The 21,382-nt window shown below is 35.4% G+C and overlaps 1 protein-coding gene across 4 annotated transcripts in view; it reads left to right on the forward strand.

Annotated features, from left to right (window-relative positions):
* The window catches only part of PDCD10 (programmed cell death 10), a 42,642-nt gene that overhangs the window by 8,886 nt on the left and 12,374 nt on the right, over positions 1-21,382 (forward strand). For 2 of the 4 annotated variants that reach the window (XM_037163375.2, XM_037163368.2), the window contains 2 exons: positions 7,367-7,580; positions 16,173-16,226. In XM_037163375.2, the coding sequence (XP_037019270.1) occupies positions 7,485-7,580; positions 16,173-16,226 (150 nt within the window). In that variant the 5' untranslated portion in view covers positions 7,367-7,484. Of the gene's footprint in view, positions 1-1,889; positions 1,962-5,945; positions 6,062-7,366; positions 7,581-16,172; positions 16,227-21,382 lie in introns of all 4 variants that reach the window. The other 2 variants (XM_037163379.2, XM_053657745.1) reach the window with 2 other exon arrangements.

Genomic DNA, 21,382 nt, shown 5'->3' on the forward strand with positions numbered 1-21,382 from the left:
TGGCTTGCCTCAGCCTATTTGCAGTGCTATTGCCATGTCAGGCTCATAGAATTTTTAGTAAAATATCAGTATGAATTGAATGCTTATTGTGTGTTAGCCACTGTATTAAGTGCTTTATATGCATTTTGTACTTTTTTTTTTTAATAGAGGGGAAGGGAGGGAGAAAGAGAGGGAGAGAAACATCTGTCAGTTGCCTCTCACGCACCCCCAACAGAGGATTTGGCATTCAACCCAGGAATGTGCAGCGACTGAGAATCGAACTGGCGACATCTTGGTTTGCATGACGACCCCCAACACATTGAGCTACACCAGTCAGGGGCATTTAGTACTCTTAATAATCCCATGAAGTGAATCAGTTATTTTCATGTGTTTCTTGCTGAGTTTAGGGAGATTAAAGAACAAATGATACGGCCCAGATGAGCAAAAATTCAAACTCAGGTCTCCATTTCAAATGAGTGCTTATCTACTGCTCTAAATTGTCCATCTGGGCATAGAAAAGCTTAATTACTTCTTGTTCATTTTTTATTAAGAAACAGTATTCAGAATATGCAAGTACATCACTGATATGATGCTTTTAACATTTAAGGTGAGAAAATCAGGGGTCTCGGCAGCATCATATTGAAAATCCAAACTTATGTGGCTGAGTATCCTAAAGTAACTTTGAATCAGAGCTACATTCCATCAGACTATAGTCTCCAAACTTTGTGCTTAGTCTCCAAACTTTATGCATGGAGTCTGGGCTCATCTAGGCAGTAAACTGACCGTGGCTCACACCCAGCAGGACAAGTTAGTCTAGAAGTAGTTCAGTTTAGCAGACAAACATGTCGTGTACGAAAGGCTGTAGTAACTCAGTAGCATATTTTTTTGTTTGAGATGTCTGTCGTTATTCCATTTTGTTCCCCAACATGAATATTTGTGGACTTTTATTTCTACATTGTGAAATTTGGAGATCAGATTAGATAATATATAATGGCTGTTATTACTTTAAAAGTTTAAGTTTTAACATTTAACTTTCTTAAATGCATAAGCATGTGACAAGAGTAAGGGGAAATTTGGAAATCCGGAATTAACTGAGTTATGGGACACATGTTTACAGAGATATTGAAGATTATATCTTTTTTATCTTGCTTTTAAAAATTGGAAAGCTGGAGTCCTTGAGCAGTTAGTGGTACCACATACCCAGAAACTGTGGTAAAACAGAAACAGTGCCCTTAAAAATTCAGTTGAGTAGGGTAGACCTTCCAATGAGGTGGTAATTCATTATGGATTGTATACTCTCTTTGAATGTTTATTTAACAGTGCAAAAAATGCAGTGCTTAGTTACTTAGTAAAATGAAGTTCTTCAACATAGAGGCTTTATGGTTTGATTTAAAAACTACCTCATTCTTTTTTTCTAGCCATATCTTTTTCATTTATACAGCTCCGTTTTTGTCTGTATTGTAGAAGAAACTAAAGCATAGAGAGGTGAAGTGACTTGGTCAGGGAGACATAGTCATTTATATTAGAGAGTAAGTACCAGGATGTGGAACCTTGTTTTCAGACTTTAATTCTTACGCTCTTTCCTCATACCTCTCTGCACAAATTATCCATTTGGTATTTCAGAGTAGCATAAACAATTTTTGGTATCTATAACAGATTATTTCTAGATGTCTCTAAATGCAATATTCAGTAACTACTAATTTCATAGTATTACATGTTCAGGGAGGTTGAGTTCCACATTACCTTATTAAAAAAGAAAACTAGAAATTTCTATCAAACTTGAATTATAGAAAATATAATTTGCAGAGGAAGGAGAGAGACATAGGTATGTCTCAAAGGCTTCAAGCTCATTTTGGTCTGAATAGGAGGATCTCCTACCCACTTTATTATTCTTCCTCCCTTTTTCCTAGCTTCCTCCTCTAACCCTTTTGTCCCTCCTTTGGAAGTGGCTGTAACACTTTGACATGAGAAGGCTGTAAAAGGTAGGTTGTTCTACGGCTTCACCTTTTCAGCTATGAAATGGGCAGATTGAGCTACACAGCCTCGTGATAAATTCAGTTTCTTTAGGAGCCTGATGGGTATGATTTGTGAGGGCTGGTGTTTGAGAAGAAAGTATGGGGTTGTCAGTTGAAACCTTGAATCAGCCAACTATTGAGGAAGCTTTCCTTATTAGAATTTGGAAATAATTTTTAATGACCTGATATTTTTCTTTTTAAAAAACTATTTTCCATGAGATTACTTTTGAATCTAGACTAGTTGCCAGTATGTAATAACATATTATCACTGAATTTTAAAATTCAAGGCTTTAATAAAATTTTATTCCCTTTCTGTTTCTGATGGGAAAACAAGGTCAGTGATTAAGTGAAACTTAGGGTCAAAACCAAAATTCCCTGTCTCAGGTGCTTCGTTAAAGTAAACTTTACCTCTGTACCCGAGACTGACCTTAGCAGCTGGATTCTCTTACTCTGGCCACAGTTCTCTCCACCCTAGTGGTTTCCCGCCTGTCCTGTTCACAAGAATCATCTGGACTATCTGCTAAAAACACAGTTTCTGGACCTTGTGTTAGAGATTTCAATGCGGTAGTCTTGGGAATACGTGTTTTTAGTAGGCACTGAAGTGATTGTGATGGCTTAGGCCAACCCAGCATTTGGGAACTGTATCACTTGTACCCTTTCCCATGAAGAAAGTTTTGGTTTGTGCTGCGAGTGGGGTAAGTTTTTGACTCTTGCTTATGTGTAAAGCAAGGTTAATCTAATCTAATCAAAATTCTTTTAGAATATTTTGAAGTATTACACATCAGTTTTTCCAGGATCTAAAAAATATTCTAGCAGCCCTAATAAAAATGAGATATTAGAATTTATAACCTCTGACTTCTGTTTTACTTTATTTGGTGTTACTGTAAATTTCTGTTAAAATTCTGATTTTATTTACAGTCACCTGTTGCTTATATTAGTATAGTAGGAAGAGCTTGGGAGAGCAAAAAGAAGTAAAAACAGGTAAATGTGATTGGGTCTAGACTTTGTTAATAGAATTAATTAGATTTCTGGGGTTTTTTTTGCCAAGCTTGATAGTTTGAAAAGTATTAGCAAAGCTGGTTCAATTTATATATTGCCCATCTCATATCTTATGAATTCATTCCTTAAACAGGCATTTATTAATTGTCTACTCTTGTTTTGCTGAAAAAGAAACACTTATAAATGGTAACAAACACATGGATTCTGCTTGCTTCTAGAATGAATAAACTTCTATCTAAATGTTCATGGACAGGTTGAAGATGCAAAAAAATAAATAAATAAAGCTTCTCCCTTTAGGGAGGGAAAGTAAAGGAATTATAAGAATTTAGGACCAGGTAAAGGGGCTGAGTTCTGGATTTGACTATAGAGAAAAACAAGACAAATAGACCCACCTAGAAACATTTTCAGTGTCAAATTCACTTAGGAGGCTTCTTTCTTATCCCAAGAACTGCATACATCAGTGCCAAGGATTTCCCTGTGTCCACTCTTTTTATTTGTAAGTAAATACAGCTTTGGCTCTAAAGTTATCTCTTGCCCCAGCTGGACTAAAATGAGGTTGTTTCAGGAAATGCTCATGTTGAGGCTTGAGCTACTACACCCAAGTGCAGTTATTTATAAGTGAACAAGCTCTTGTTGGTCGGGCAGGACAAAACTCCTAACACTGAGTTTAGCATGGGAATGGCCAATTTTTAACCTATTTTTGTTGTCACTTCACTCTAAACAAATGATATTGTTTTAAGTCCAGGAAGATATTTAAAACTATTTCACATTGTATTAGAAATTAGCAGTGATATTTTGAACATTCAAGAAAATCAGGGGGAAAGTATAAGCAGGTAGCTTATATTCTGTTTGTTTTGGTATCCCCATGTGACAAAGGTTGTTTTTGAAGAGAAGTTTGTTGAAAAGAATATACCTTGTAACCTTGTGTTAAATTACTAGTATCTGTAGTCCTGGTTCTTTTCATTTCCCCCTGTGGATGCTAACCACTCAAGAAACAGAGCTAGCTTTGAAATGAAAACTTTACCCCAAAGCAACACTTTTGACATAGGAAAGAAACAAATAGTTCTTGCTATGTTGCCACCACATCCACATTACTTTTTATTTATTATTAGCTAGTCATTGTTGTGATGGGCAAGTCATTTCTTGGACATTAGCTTCTGTTGTACTGAGAGGGTGGACGAGGTGACTTTTTAAGGTCTCTCCAGATTTGGGATTTGGAGTCAGTAATCTTCAGTCGACTGTGCATGAGTAATCAGTACTCCACTCCAGATATCAGTGTCCCTTAGAGGGCCAGTGATGTGCTGCCTGGCTGGTCAACGCCCGGCCACACCCATAGGGAGAGGAAGAAACCATCTCAAAAGGGCCTCAGCCTTGGCTCAGCTCAGCTGGCCCTTGCTCTTTTGGTAGTAGGCATGTTTTTGCTTGGATTGAGGGTTGTCCATTTAACCATTTCAGATGAAGAAGCATGTAGAAGGAATGACAGTGTATTCTAACTTGAACTGAAATTAGCAGAACAATTTAATATTTAAAAAGCCTTGTTGGAATTGGAGGTTTTTAATCTCATATAAACATGAACGAAACCATGAATGGCCCTAATTTGTGAATGAATGTGTGTGCTGAAAAGTTGTAAATTCATCCAAGGAGCAATTTAGAAAGGTGGTTAAGTGTGTCGTAGGCCAGCTGTCTGTTTAGCCCAGAATGTTGCGGCTATAATACCATATTGTTATGATAAGTAGTAGCTGGTAGTACTGTAAAATTGGTTTAGAAGAAATAATATAATTAATATGAATCATAAATATCTTAAGTGGTAATTTCCTGATCTGGAATGGTACTGCTTATTAATGGTACTACCAGTGCATATTGACAAAAGGTAAAAATTCAGTATTTGAGTAAGTTTAGTGTGGTAGATAGGTCAGGTGTAAACAAGAATTCTAAAGTTACTGGCTGCTTTACTGATCTCGTATTGTCTCTGTTTTTATATATGCAGGGTTAGGCACGTGTTGGAAAGAATGAAAGAAATTATTCCATTGAGCCTGCTGTAGTATATTCACCTTCTTAAGTGTTTCATCTCCTTTTTAGTGAGATTCTTAAAGATTTTCCTCCCCCAATTTACCAGAATATAAGTGATCTACTCTTTGAGTGTTACTGTTGACCTCACCAAGAAATCAAATAAATTTGAAGGAAAATGTTGTCTGTCCATGCTTGGGAGTATTTTTGAACACCTGCTTTTTGTAATGTTAGTTCTCTCATCCATTTTTCCCATAGCAGTGTAGCATCCTGACTTCTCCCTGTGTGATATTCACAGTTGTTCCTTTTCTGTCTTCCTTCCATAGTAGAAGCTCCATGAGGTCAGAGACTGTCTAGCTTTGTTCATTGGTTTCTATTTAGTATCAAGCCTAATGCTGCATAGGTAGCAAATACATATTTATTAAACAAATAAATGATCTGTTTTCTGTCACCCAGTGAGATAGCTCTTCAAAGTTCTTTTGTTGACTCTGTCCTGCTATTTACTTGCTTTTTTCCATTGGTATTAATGTCTTTTACTATTAAACTGTGCACGCAGTACTCATCATTTTCATTTTGCCTGATTTCTCTGTATTTGAACCCCTCTCCTTTGTTCCAAGTTTATGTAAAAAGTATTCACAATTTATTTCTAGGTGGAAAAGTAGATTACCAAATGCCCTGTTAGTTACATAGGAACAGTAGGACCACAGCTGATACTTACCTACTTCCTCTTATGATCATGTCCTGTTGATCTCTTACAAAGATGTAAGTTTTCTCTCCCTTCCGTTTCTGTTCCCCATTCTATTCTTAATGCCATGACCAAAGCAATCTACTGAAATCAGTGGTCTCACTGGGTGATGATTTTCTCTTGCCCTATAGAATAAAATTTAGGAATTGGCTTTTTGTTCTTGTTCTGTGAAGTCAAAAATAGGACTGTCTTATGTTTAGGACCACAAGGAATGGGACCAGATTGTTAAGTAGGTGTTGAGTTCCCCATCACTGGTCGGGATATGGAAGGACAGGAAGCAGTTCTCCAACAGGATGGTTATTGAAGAGTTTTGAAGGTACGTGTAGTTTAGGCCTCTGATAGTATCATTCAGACTGCTTCGGTCTTCCACAGTCTGACCCAGATAACTGGTTCATGATTAGAACATCTTAGTCATCTTCCACTACGTCTTGCATGTGGTAGGTGCTAAACATTCAGTAAATAAATAACTTCTACTTCTGGGTATTTGAATAAGCTCAGGTTCTTTGTTTGCGCTTCAGACTTGATTTTCTGTTGTGGGAGTATCAGATCTAGATTCTAAGTACTGGGATCCAGTCTTGGGCCTTTGCCTGTGTGATCTTGATTAAGTTACTTACTTTCTCTGAGCCTAATTTTTCATCTGTGAAATTAGAATAGCTGTTACTGTAAAGTAAGTTATTGTAAGGACTAAAAACATGAGAAAAATGTTTTTTTAATCTGAGAATGCTTTACAAATGGTAGAAATTATTCAAAATTGATTGCTTTTTGTTTAATATATGTATATATTGTTTAATATATAGGTATGTCATTACTATTCGTCTTTCACATAATAAGGCCCATTTTTTAGCCCAGAAAAGGAAATGTAATTGCTTTCTCTTAAAAAGTAACACATTTACTCACCTCCTCAGGGCAAAATTTCTCTTTTATATTACTGAATTCTTGATATTTTAATTCTAAACTACCAGTGACTTTGATTTCTTGTTTAGTTTTTGTGTCAGCTTTGGACAAAGATTCAAAAAGTACCACTGGCAAAATAATATAACATACTATTTTCCCCAAATGGATCACATTTGGTGGCAATATTACAATTTTAAGATTTGTCTTAAATCATATAGTGCTTATATTTTTATTGTTGTTTTAGGTGGCAAATTCAGTGAATAATTAGCAAAAGGATTTTAATGAAAATGTTACCTTAATTCTTTATTCTTAATTCTTCACTCGTACACCATATGCACTTATACATTGTACATTTCATAATTAAAAGTTTAAATGCTGTAATTATGCATTTTGATGCTTTTTCCTAGATTGCATATAATGAAATTAGATACATCATTAATCCATGGTGCTTCGTAGAGAGGTCTTTCTGAGTTCAAGATGAGTGGGTTCATGAACCACTGCTTTGTAAAGTAGAACCTAATAAGAGGTATTAGCTCTCAAGAAAGGGCAGTTCTTGAGTCTGAAAAGGGTAAGAGATACTCACTGACCAGGGTTGTCTTTACAAGTAAGATATGTTAACAAATCAGATTTTCATAAAATGAGAACTCTGCATTAGAAAAGAAAATTATTTGGATTTGTTGTTTCCTCTTAATATAGTAATTCTCTGTTCTTTCTCCCCTTTAACCAGGTCAGTATATCTTTTATGCCCTGTTCTTTTATCACACAAAAAAAGAGAAGAAATACTGCAGTGAATGAAGATTCTGCTGCATTTTAGCACTGCTTTTCCTGCTGTCGTTGGCCTTTGAATGAGGATGACAATGGAAGAGATGAAGAATGAAGCTGAGACCACTTCCATGGTTTCTATGCCCCTCTATGCAGTCATGTATCCGGTGTTTAATGAGGTAAGTCGGTAAATATTTTGTCATAGGCTCTTTGCCGTTTGTTTTGTTTTGTTTTGGATTTTATTTATTTCTCTTTAGACAAAGGGTAAGGAGGGGAGAGAGAGAGAAACATCATTGTATGGTTGCCTTTCATGTACCCCCTATGGGGACCTGGCCTACTACCCAGGCATGTGCCCTGACTAGGGATCAAACCAGCTACCCTTTGGTTCTCAGGCTGGCACTCAGTCCACTGAGCCACACCAGCCAGGGTTCTTTGCAGTTTTTTAATGACTACTTCATTTATTCATTTGTTTGTTCTTTCATATTATGAATACTTATATAAAGATCCTCATTTATGTTAGGTATCACGCCAGGACTAGACATAAAACAGTGGGAAGAAAATCCAAATGAACTGTTCCCCCTCTGGAAGTTTCAGTGTAGTGGGAGAGAGAGACATTAAACAAAAGGATATAAATAATTAGATGAATGAAAAATTGTGTTAAGTGCTATGAAGTTTAAAAAAATAGTAGGTGGGACCTATTTTAGAAGCCAAGGCAGGCCTTCCTGAAGAGTAGACATGATAATATCTGAAAGGAGCAAATAAGAGTTAGAGCACTGGAGAGCTGAGGATAAGCACGTTTTAGATAGGAGAGCAGGCACAAAAATACCCTGATGAGTTACAGTCGGTACTGCTACCTTTTTACTGATAAAGGGAGCATACCAGTGCTTCGTATGTAGAGAAGGTGTAGTTGCTTTTTTAACTTGGGGAAATTTCTAAGAATTATAATATCAATACTTTTTAAAAAAATTAATATGCTTAAGGTATAGAGAATTCTAGAACTGTGCAAATTTCTTAAATATAATCTAATTACTCCCCTTTAACGGCAAACTAAGGTCCTAATATGTGGATTTTTTCCCCCAGAAATTGTCTACAACTAAAAATCTAGGACTCCAAATTCACTGGCTTTAGGCTTTTTGTGTAATTAGTTTTGGGTTTTTTTTTCTTTGCTGTTTTATTAATCTAATTAATTATAAAGCTATCTATACTATTAATCTTATTGTTCCTGGACGTTCCCACCATTCCCAGTAAGTTTGCATCTCTCTTTGTAAAATATATAGAGTAAGATTATGGGTTTCAAAACCATTTCACCTACATTATTGGTTTAATAATAATGTATTTGGTGTATTTTATAATGCTTTCGGAACAAAGACTGGTTTATCCTCTTCAACTTGAAATCCAGAGACTTAGTTTCCATTTCAGAGAAATATTTTGTAACTTCACATGTTGACTACTGATAGTGTTAGGTTCAGTGTCCATGGAAGAAAAATAAACAGTGGCTTGAGTAAAATTTATTTTTCTTACATAAAAAAATTCTAGAGGTAAGTGGACCAGGGCTAGTGTTATGGCAGAGTATCATCAGAAACTCAGGTCCTATCCTATCTTCCATCGTCTTAGTGCTTGCCTTTTCAGCACGCCCTATGTTGTTCCCTGGATTGGGCAAAAAATGGAGTGCGGGGTGGGGTGTTACTTCCAGCTGATTCAGCTTTCCTAACCGTTCTGAATGTCCTATACAAGACTGCCATTTACATCTCATTGGCAAAAATATAGTCTTATGACCACACCTAAGCTGCTAAAGAAGTTGGGAAATTTAGAAGTTTATTACTAAAGAGGAAGCAAGGAGAGGCATCTTTTGAAAATGCTCTCTATTATACTGCTACAGTGGTAGCTGCCACTCTTTTAGGACTGATTATACCCACGTCTGGCAGCTAGAACTGACACTTGAGTAATTATTTCCACGGTTTTGTTCTAATACTTTACCCATTTTTTTGAAGACTAGATAGAGTTATAGTCAGAACCATGTTCTTCACTTCTGTTTAGTAAGTAATTACTAAATGGCAACCATTTATTTGCTAAGTATTCTGCTAGGGTCTGGATGTATAAGGGGAAAATGGCAACATACCTCTTTATAGGAATTATAGTGAACACAAGTGCTTAAGCAGATAAGTAATTATATATTCAATTATTTAATTGTATCAGGTATGAAGTAAGGAGACAGTCCTTAAGGAGAAAGGTAGTGAGTAATCTATCTTGAAAATTATTGTCTGTACTTCTCAGGTACTTTGAGAACCATTATACAATTCCTCAGATGCTCCCTCTTTTCATGTCTGTAGTCTAACTCTATAGCTGACTCAGTAGGCTGTTGGGCCAAGTTTGGGGGCATATTCTGTATTTGGGTTATTTTGAGTCTTTTCTTGAAGGGAGGGCAGTTGCATTGCTGGAATTCGGTTTCATCTTTTTAGTTAATAAAGAGGAATGAGAAAAGCTTTTTTTCTAATAAATTCGATGATATTTTTCTTTGCTTTGTTTTTTAAGATTTTATTTACTTTTAGAGAGAGAGAGAGTATGCAAGGGCAGGAAGAGAGGGAGAGAAACACATTGACCTATTCCTTCTCTTACGCACCTGGATTGGGGACCAACCTGCAACCCAGGCATGTGCCCTGACTAGAAACTGTTCTGGTGACCTTTATCTTTGTCTGATGACGCCCAGCCAACTGAGCCAGCCAGGCAGGGTGGGTGATCTTTTTTATGTGTGGATAGTGGATTTTATTTTAGTTGTGATTTTGGAAGATAACTGTTTAGGATCTGAGATTCTGCTAAAATGAACCTTTGGGATTAATACTGATACACCTTTTCTAATTTATTCAAGTATAGGGGAAGTTAACTTGAAAGGAAAAGTAATGGCTGTGAGTGGACGTGTAAATCTCTTTCATAAGTAGAGGCAGTGATTCTCTCCAGATGAGATCTTAAAACATATGTAGGTTAATGGGCCCAGAATTAGAACTTGTTGCCAGATGATTCATAGTTGGTTCAAGAACTAATTATTAGAAGTGAAATTTGAAAAAGAAATCGCTAGATGTGGCAGACTGAGAGATACTACATCAAATTGTAGGGTCTAATTCTCAAATTGAATTTACTGATCAAACATCACAGTATCAAGCTTTTAAAAAATATCTCAATCATATATTTTTAAAAGTGTGTTCAGAAATAATAGGCATTTAGGGAATAGTGCTGGTAGTAGTAGCTTTCCTTTTTGTGATAGAGATGAAATTTTGGTCTTGATTGGGGAATGGCCTGAAATAATTATTGTGCCTTCAAATGTGAAGTGTTTGGTTAAAAAGAATAAAGTACTGGTGTTCTATGACATTCCAGTGTATTAATGTAACATCTTAACTAAGATGTCTAATCAGTTAATTAATGTTTATAATTCTAAGGTAGATTTTTCTGTAAGTGCACTAATAGGAAAATTAGTTTGGCTTTGTTTTTCTGTTCAATGCAGATTTAAAGATAAGTAGTTGTCAAATGAATCTTATAGAAAGTAGTACCACAGTGGGGATGAACATTTTACTCTGAAGCTAAATGATTTGCTAAATTTCGTACACAGTGTAATATAAGAGTTAAAAAGCTTATACATTGTCACCATAATTTTACATCCACAGTAATAACAATGGTGGGTCTAGAAGTCGTTTTGTAGAACAGATGTTTAGACAGTAGCACATCCTTGCACCTGAGGAAATTTTAGTGCTTCAGCTTACACAGCATTCATTTATGGCATTCTGGGAGCTTGATGCTTGCTGAACTTAATGAAGCTGTGCTAGGACAGATGAAAGAGTGGGTTTCTTGTTTAATCAGCTGCTGCAGAGTTCAGAGTCCAGGTATATTACATATGTTGTAAATGTACTGTGAAAATAGGTCTCCTGGTTGCATTATGGAATGAGTTTATAGAAACCTCATGCCAGGTGTCATTTCAGGTTCTTGTGGACTTACTATTTTTCTCTAATTTTTTGTTTATGGAGGAAGAGAGATGTGTGGTTCATTTCTTCATTTCAGGAAAAGATGTATCATGTATCTTCTTTTCCTCTGACATTTTTGAGGAACAGTTTTAAGATGAAATATAATTTGTGAAGAAGTTATTTTGTGACAAAAATAACAATTTTGCAACCAGAGATGAATTTTAGATCGGAGGTTTATTTGCTTGTCTATTAATAAATTGCACAAAATGGCACTTGTGAATAATTAGTATTATTCTATTTAGAAGCATTTGAAGCAGCTATTTCTGCTAATCTCAGAATATGCAACTCTTAATTTACTGATATGGAAATATTTCTCCAGCTTTACCTATCTACCTATTCCATTGTTCCCCTCAGTGAAGAAATATCAAATCCCAAATTTTGAGCATATCAAACATACTTTTTCACAGTGAAGGCATGGGTTTAACCTGCAATTCCACCATCCAGAGGTAATCGCCCTGTCACTTAAGTTATATAATCGTCTTAGTTTTCTTACTTGTAAAAGGAGGATGAAAAATTATTCTCGCAATGCAGTGAAATAAATGAGTTAATATATTTCAGCACTTAGAATAGTACCAAGTGTGTAGTAAATGTTAGCTGTTACTATTAAGCAGTCTTCCTTGTAATTTTCTGACAAAACTGTAATCATAGCCTAGAGTTTTGCATATGTCTAGGCAGTGTTTTAAAGGAATATTTTTATATGAGTAAGGTGGTTCTGGTTACCTTTTTTGCAAGACAATCTGGCAACCCCAGGAACTGATTCTTTTAGAAACATGTACTGAACTTACTATGTACAAAATGCAGACGATTGCCTTTGCTTTCTCATTGGCAGCACAAAGTTAATATGTGGCCTCTTTACAATAATCTTTTAAGGGGGTTGAAGGGCTATAAGTGTGGCAAATGTCTGATTTTGAGGAAGCAAGATTTTTAGACAATTCAGAATCAAGTAACCTAACTATTTTGACATTAAAAATACCAAAAGTTTGATACAAGCCTCTATAAAACTTGAGCAACAAAAGAGTTAAATGTATTTATTTTAATGACTTGTTTTAGGGACTGGCTTGATACTAGAAAGTGAAGTGTAGGAATGAACTGATACTTCTGGGGGGAGCAAACAATAAATGAACTCTGTGCATTCGACACTTAGAGCTTTTAAAGTACAGGGTCAAGCAGAAGTAATACCTGCTTGAGTGTAATTGGTAAGGTAATGAAATGGGTGTAATAATTTATAGTTTTAATTCAAACATTTCACCTAAAATGCCATGTGGTGTGCTTGAGTGTGATATGTTACAGAATTACATGATTATGATTTTGTGATACAAGATTTTATAATAAAAAATGGATGTTACTTGTGCTAGACCCTGCATTTTTATAAATAATCCAAAGAGTAAAATTTAACAAGTTTGCGGTTAATAGTGCTCTCAAAAGCTATCAAGAATAAGTTGTAGGAGGAGCTTACAAACCAGAATGTAAGACTGGGGAGAGACCTTAATGTTAAGCTCCCTATCATTTCCCTCCAAATGTACTTCAGCGGGTACCTTTTTTTTTTTTTTTTTTACATGGGATGAGATGTTATGTACCCTTTTCTCTCTCTCTCATTTTCTTTTCTTTACTCTTCTACTGATAACATGGAAGTTCAATATGATGGAGGCGCAAGGAGGGCCTCTTCTTGTCCCACTATCCATTAATGCGTGGTGTAGTCGTGTTCCCCTCCCTTCTTTGGACTCACGGTGTATACAGTATCAAGTACTACTAAAAGATTGACTGTATTGGTTCTTTAAAGATACCCCAGCCAAAGACTGTTATCCCCAAAATTTTAAAAAATGCTTAACTCATTAGTAAAAGTGTTGGACACACAATGAAAGTTCTAACCTTGCATAAAATCATTTTGTCCTTGTGTTGCAACCCTGAAGAAACCCGTAAGTGGGAGAACTGCCAAGGAGGATGATTTTAAGAGGCCATATTCTTCAAGGACTAGTTCAGATCTCATATTCGTATTTTGCTTTCTACTTTGACAGTGGTTCCATGAATTCTCATGAAGCTGCTTACTTCTAAATTGACCTTCCGGGGTTCCAAGACTACCTTCTGTTTCTTTGTAGCTCTCACACTGTGTTCCTTACACTTGGTAGAAACTCGGAAATTTGTTTGTTTTTAAGTAATTTAAGAGATTCAATGATAGGGTAGACTCCAGTCTGGAGTGGGCAAGTACAGAGAGGAGGCAGGGTAGCATTAATGTCTTGTGCCTAAGTTTGGGAGCCAGACAGATCTGTATGAGACCTCTCTCTCCACTTACTAGTTATTTAACATTTGCATAAACTTATGCAAACTGAGTTTGTTCTTCTCTAAAATGGATATGGTAGCTAGTTCCAGGTATATTGTGAGGGTTAGAGATATTCTCTAGAAAAATACTCTGTATGATGAAGTCCATTATAAATCTTTAATAAATGGTTGCTGTTGTTAGAATATTATTAGAACCTGATACTCTCATGAAAGGTACTAGTAAGATGAACATGATTTTATTGTGAAGTCATATATTACAAGCAAGAGGTGTAAAATAGAAGCACTTTTGTACTTGTAATTGGGAAGAAAAAAACATATCTTGCTACCTAAGTATTATTGGTTGAAATGATAGATTCCAGACGATTTAGATAAATTTATAGATAAGAGATTAAGTTCAATTTAAAAAATATGGATAGGCCTTTATGCCCGGGCAATGTGGATATCATATAGGTAATAAAACCTAGTGGGTTTATTGCAGATGTCTGGGTATAAAATGTATCCCAGAATAACTCCTCACAGAGTTCTGGTGAGGTGCTTCACAGCTCATGGGTTTGATGTAGTGTGTTATGTCTGAGCTTCCCCTTTCTTTTCCAAGGTGCACACATGCAAACTTAATCTAGAAATATAGAGATGTTGAAATTAAGGGATCTTGGTTAATTTTATTAGTCCTTCACTGACTTTTCTTGGCCTCTCTTACTTGCCTTGACCCTTTCACAGATCAGTCAGGGCATTTCAGAATGAGTTAATATTGCTGATAATTGAAGGCAAACATCTGACTCGGGCCTTTGACTTGTTGAAAGAGGTCAGAACGTGGTGTTAACCCAAATAAGGAAATAGGTTTCTATCAGGGTGGAAACATTCATCCTGTCTCCTTCTGCTTCTTGCACAACAAGAACTTGAGATCAGAGGAACTGTGTTATTATTTTAATCTTTAGTGGCGTTTATTACAACTAAATGAATTCTGTGGGGAAAAAATAATTTTATAAACTCCCCAGAATTCCTTTTTTGCTAAACTTGCCAACTTGGTCCCCTTGCGTTTTCCCTTTTACCTACTAAGGCATTGTCAGATTTTGCAAGGTCGTAGAAAGTAAATCAGTACTAAAACAAATAATCCATTGTTTATTTTTGGATTTAAATTATTTCTCTGGGCAGATTTTGTTACTTTTACATCCGTCGAAGGTGAATAATTCATAGAGAGATAAGGTTCTTGACATTGTTGTCTTGTTTAGAAAAAAATTGATTTAAAGTGTTGGAGATTGCTTTGATATGTAAATGTGTATATATACAGGATATGGCAAAAGTAGGTTTACATATGGGAAATAATACAATAATAAATAATAATACAAGAATAAACTCACAGCTGTGAACCCACTTTTACCCCACACTGTATGTCATTTATAAGGGAAAACCTACATTTTCACCACTGCAAGAAGTTGAAAGGAATAGTTATTGCATAATATATGTTCATTAGGTTTTCGTAGAAATTTTCTGCTTGCATAAAAATTTATAAAAGTTACAATTCTTTGGAACATTTAATATTGTCCCAAACAAAAAAATACATATACATCGAGGTTTTATTAACTGGCCTAATCCTTTGTGATTAAATAAATTTGAATTTAACTGAAGATAGTTATTTTAAGCGTGGCAGTTAACTCTTCAACAATGAAGGTTTTTAAAACATGAAATTGTATAATGTTTTTGGCTCACTGAAAATTATATAAATTGTCTAATATAAGGTCATTTTATCTTTCAAATTATTAACCTTATATATTTGGTATAAAAATTGAAAGCATTTGGCCTGAACTTTTGATTTAGGTAGGTAACTGTTTTTTACTCCTGATAAACTAGAGGGTAGATATAAGCACCTTTGAAATCCAGATGATCCATAGTTTTCGGTTTGAGTGTCAGACAAACCTTTTATCAGCACTGTTTGCTAATTAATAAAATAAACTAATCTCAGCTTAATCCTTGGTTGAGAGGATTGGAAAGCAATTAAGGAGGAGTAAGGTAGTAAATACAAAGAATCTTAAATAATAAATGTTTTCTTTGTTTTGGTCATTTTATATTCAGTACATATACACACAATTTGCCATGTACGCCATGTACTTCCAGCAGAGCATTTAGAGTTAATCCTGAACCTTCCCTGTCTTTATTAATTGCAACAAATACGTTTATTCTTTCCATTGGGACTTATATTATTTTGTATTCTGTGCTTAAAGTAAATTTACCTTTACGGTAGAGTATTTCTTATTTTCTAAAGAAGTAATAAAGAACGTTTTTTTTATACTTTAACTTTTCATGGTTTTTAATGAAAATTTTAGATAGCCTCTCTTTGGTGAATTAGGGTGATTTAGAGTCATGAGCAAGTATTTTTGTTAGTGAAATGATGTATATGTCAATATCCTTAATATAGAATGGAATACCAGAAATGTTGCTTTTCCTAAGAAAATTGATATTAATTGTGATTTAAAATTTTTATTGCAGCTAGAACGAGTAAATCTGTCTGCAGCTCAGACGCTGAGAGCAGCTTTCATTAAGGTGAGGCACAAAATACTCATTGTGATTATTAAAATGTGTGTTTATACATAAATCTAGATACCAGCTGATAATTGCCGGTTTAGTTCCTTTTAGTGACAGCTCTTTCCACCATCTTGTGTCTGTTTGGTGTACTCTGCAAAGTTTAACACTCTCCACACTGTGAGCTGAAACAAATGCTCTTTCCTTAACATTTATCTTTTCACTTTGTGCTTCTAAATCTGCCTGTCTTTGGAGTATTCTCTTTAACACTGGAGTGGATTTTTAAATTCCTTTTTATTTGACATGTTAAAAACTTTTGTAAAACTTTAACTCAAAAAGATTTTTTTCATATTGTTTAATTATAGAACAAAACTATAAAACAGTATTTTCGAGTAGGAAAATAAGACCTGTGTGCAAATTAAGAACCCTTTGAGTATATATAGCTAAGTCATTCAGCATGAATTTTTTCCTTGTCTGTACACCTGAGCTTTTCAGTTGGTAATCACTAGCCACATGTTGTTGAGCACTTAAAATTATGGCTAGCTCCAGCTGAATTGCACTCTGTGTATAAAATACACACCAGATTTTGAAGACTTACTTAGTACAATAAAAAGAATGCAAAATAACTCAGTAATAAATATTTTATATTGATTACATGTTGAAATGATAATATTTTAGATGGACTTTTAAGAGAATTATATGTTAATGTTTTACCATGGCTAGTAGACAGTTTAAAATTACAGGGCCTTGTATTTGTTTCCTGCACTGTGTTTTTATTGGGTGGCCCTACTTTATGTATAAAACTTGATCCCCACCCCCCCAAAGTACATATCAGTGTGCCCAGAACTTTAATTTTTATTTACTTTTTGTGCGTTCCCATCAGTAGCTAGAATACTCAGTAGCTAAGTATTTTAATGTTTAAATGTAGAATAAATTTATAGTTGTGTTTCATTGGAGTTGAAACTATAAATCCATCCATTATTTTTATGGCAAAGATTAGTTTATAGATACCACTCTTAACTGATAACATAGATAATGTAACCAGACATGTCTCTTATCTCTCCACAAGAAATGACATTATATTTGTTGGATCGGAACTGCGTTGACATGTGCTGAAATGTGGAGCCTGGCACGCATTCATACTAGCTTCTTTAAAATATGTCTTTGCCAAATCACTGGGTTAGTGAAGTGAATCAACAAATCAATACCATTGTCATTTTTTTCTTCCTTTCTTTGCTTAGTGTGGTTTGGAATGGCATATTTGGTCATTAGGGAGGCATAATGGCAACAATTTTAAGCATCATTGAAACCAAAGAAAAGAAGGAAAACATAATAGGTTGAACAGTGTGGTATTGATAAGGCAGAAGTTTTTCAGCTTTCCTGATACCCAGAGTAGAGAGAAGTTTCTCCTTTATATTCTGGTCAAGAAGACCCTATCTGAAGCAGTAGATAGTATACTAAATGACATCCATAAAAGAGATAAAACAGTGAATTCCATGAAGCTTTTCCTTGTAATGTCCCTAAATATAAGCTCATGTTTTAACACTGAAGTACAAGTAAAAAGCAAACAACATGTTCGAAGTGTGTGGCTGTGGTAGGTTTGGTTGGCACAAGGGTAAATTTTGTCATCCACAGCGTGGATTCTCAACCGAGGATGGTGTGAGTCATTTTCAAAGAAACCATTGGTCGGTTACCCACTGATTTATTCTTTAGTTTACTTTTATTTTTATTTTTAATTACTTGATTATTGTTCAGTTATACTTGTCTGCATTTTCCCCCTGATTTATTCTTAATTATCATATTTAATTTGTAGAATTTCATGTGAAATTGAAGGAGGGCATGCATGGGAAAGATATTTTTGTGCCTTTTAAACTATAACTTATTTGAAGAAGATTGAAAAGTCTCACCCAGCCATTTATTTGTATTTATATGCGTATCTCCAGTTCTTGGTCCACAACAACAGTTAATATTTATCAAGCTTCAATATTTTTGTTATTTGGGGGAAAAGGATTAAAATATCTTTTTCCAAGGTAAAATAATAGTAGTGAATATTATCATTTAAGATATCTGTTCTGCTTTTGATTCCTTTCCCATCTGATAGGTCATGCTGTTGAGAATCCCTGATTCAGAAAAGTGGATATTATTGTCCTTGGGGGTAGTTTACTCTCACAATTGAATTCTTCATAAAAACTGGATACCCAGAGAGTTGAGAGTTTTATTCTGGGCGGGGGGGTGGGGGAGTGGGATCTGTAGGTGTAGAGTCTCTGATTTAATGGTGGATCTATCTTATTTTGTCAGAGTCATTGGGTAAATTTAGTGCTTTTAAAATAAGTAGTTTAAGTAAGATGTCAAATAGAAGGCCCTCAGACAACTTTTCTCAAACTAGGTGCCAAGGCATCCTGGCCCCACAAGAGGTCATGAGAGATTTTAATATTTTGAAGAAACATGGTAATAGTCAACATCTGTTTGACCCTGAACTAGTAGCTGCCATAGTTTACTGTTTCAACATATTTGATTGGGTTACTTACATTCCTTTCAGTGATGTCATGTCTGTGTTAGCTGGACTTTTGGCCATTGCTGAGATAAAAAAGCAAGTACTACAAGAAAATCAAAGGAAATGAGGAGAGAGTGTCCAATCTAATCCAGCATGTGAAATACTGTTTAGTGCCTATCAGGGAGCATAAATCCCGTTTAAAAAAGGAGTTAAGGTTATTTAAGAATGAAATTAAATACTTTTAATTTGTATATTTTTAAAGGCTACTAAGTTGTTAGGATGGCATTTATTAAGTTGTTAGAACCTAACTGTGTAATACACAGCACTGTTAGGTATTTCTTTTGGCACAAAGAACACTGCACTGAGAAAGTTAGGAGCCTCTGTGCGATTTCTGTGATGTTCCTGCTTTGGCATTTTGGGGGCCCTAGAACAACTTGGTATTGAAAACTTTGCTTTCAGGCTTTTAGCATTTAATATATTTTTAAAGATTTTACTTATCTATCTTTAGAAGGAGAGGAAGGGAGGGAGAGAAACATCAGTGTGTGGTTGCCTCTCTCACGCCCCACACTGGGTACCTGGCCCGCAACCCAGGCATGTGCCCTGACTGGGAATCGAACTGGCGACCTTTTGGTTGGCAGGCCAACACTCAATCCACTGAGCCAGGGATCAGCATTTAATTTTTTCAGTGCCTTGTTTTAACTTTATTAGAAGATTGTTTTCTGCAGGTATTGTCTGGAAGCATGTAGGGAACATTCCCCTGCTTCCCAGGATAATGTGGTGTGATAATTTTATGCTACTTAGGAAAGATAAATCAGTTATCAAATACTGACTTACTTAAATAGTGTTCTATATGTAATTTTGTGACAGTTCATCACATTAATAAAGTTTATAACATCTTAAGTTATATTGGTACAGCTATATTTTTCCATTGCCAATTAGCCCCCTTATTCTCTCTTCTCCTCTATTTTCTTTTAAAGACAACTCCTGTTTTTTTTTATTTGTGTTTTTTTTTAAATTATTACATAGATTCTGTCTTAAATATATTTGTGGGAGAAAAATCAAAATAGCTTATACAGTTTATCCACAGTTATGCTTTAGTTACCTGTGATTAACTAAGGTCCAAAAACATTCTATGGAAAGTTCCATAAATAGTTTCTATAATTTTTGAACTATAAATTTGAAATGTGTAGTAAGTTCTAAAATTCCAGAAATAATAATAATAAAAAGTTCTTAAGTTTTAAATTTTGTGCTGTTGTGGGTATTGTGATGAAACGCCACCATTCTGCTGAGTCCCACCCAGGACATGAATCCCTTTGTCCAGCCTCTTCATGCTGTTTGTGCTCCTCACCATTAGCCATTTAGTCACTTTCTCAGTGATCAGATCAGTCCATTGTGGTGTCGCAGTGCTTGTGTTTAAATAACCTTAATTTGCTTACTTAATAAGTGCCCGAAAGCTCAAGAGCAGTTATACTGGCAATTCAGTTATGCCAAAGAGATGCCATAAAGTGCATCCATTTAGCAAAAAGGTGAAAGTTTTCAACCTAATAAGGAAAGCAAGTATTTGTATGTTGAGGTTGGTAAGGTCTCTGGTAAGAACAAATCTTCTGTTCATGAAATTGTGAAGAAAGAAAAAGAAATTTGTGAAATTCGTGCAAGTTTGCTGTTGCACCTCAAACTGTGCAAAAATTATGGGCACGGTGAGTGATAAGTGTTTGTTTAGTTAAGTAAAAAAGTCATTAAATTTGTGGGTGAAGACATGAACAGAGAATGTTCCAGTAGGAGACAGAAACATGTTGCACTGGGAAATGTGAAGCCTGTGTGGAGACCTCGGCAAGGGACCCCGTGCAGCGAGTCACACCAAGCTTTGCTTATAGTGTGTTGTTGCAGTTGTTCCTTTTTCTTAGATATTGTTGGTCTCTTATTGTGCCTAATTTATAAGTTATACTTTATTATAGATATGAATGTCTAGGAAAAACATAGTACAGAGAGTCCGCAACTTACAATGGTTTGACAACGATTTTTCAAGTTTTCAATGGCTTGAAAGCCATTTGCATTCGGTAGAAACCATGCTTGGAATTTTGAACTCTCATCTTTTCCTTGGGTAGTGACATGTGGTTTGACACTCTCATGGTGCTGGGCAGCGGCAGCCAGCTGTAGTTCCCAGTCAGGTATGCAGTCCTAAGGGTAAACAACCAATACTCAATAGTGTACTGTGTTACCAGTGTTTTTCAGATACTGTGTTCTGAGCATGGGTAACCTTAGCTAAGCTGCAGTGGTTCAGTAGCTTACGTGTGTGAAATGCATTTTTGAGTTAGGATATTTTTCCATTTGTCCTGGGCTTGTAGGGTCATAAGTTGAGGAACATCTGTATGTATAGGGGTTTGTACTGTCCAAGGTTTTGTGCATCCACTGGGGGTCTTGAAACATATCCCCCAGGGATAAGGGGGAACTGTTGTTAAAAGAAATAGAATTCAGTAGGGCACTCTTCTTTGTTATTAATTATCTGTCATAATGACTTCCCTGAATAGCATTTGACAAAAGTTAAAATGATCTCAGGATTGAATGTTGCGTATTTTGTTTTCCCATTCCATTCCATTCCACAACCTTTTAGTTTTTGATACTGAAATCTAATGAGAAACAATAATAGACTAAAATTCATAGTCATCCTAAAAGAAACAAACTC

This window comes from Artibeus jamaicensis, unplaced genomic scaffold (assembly GCF_021234435.1).
Source record: "Artibeus jamaicensis isolate MK-2021 breed Jamaican fruit bat unplaced genomic scaffold, CSHL_Jam_final scaffold_474, whole genome shotgun sequence".
NCBI classification, from domain to species: domain Eukaryota; kingdom Metazoa; phylum Chordata; class Mammalia; order Chiroptera; family Phyllostomidae; genus Artibeus; species Artibeus jamaicensis.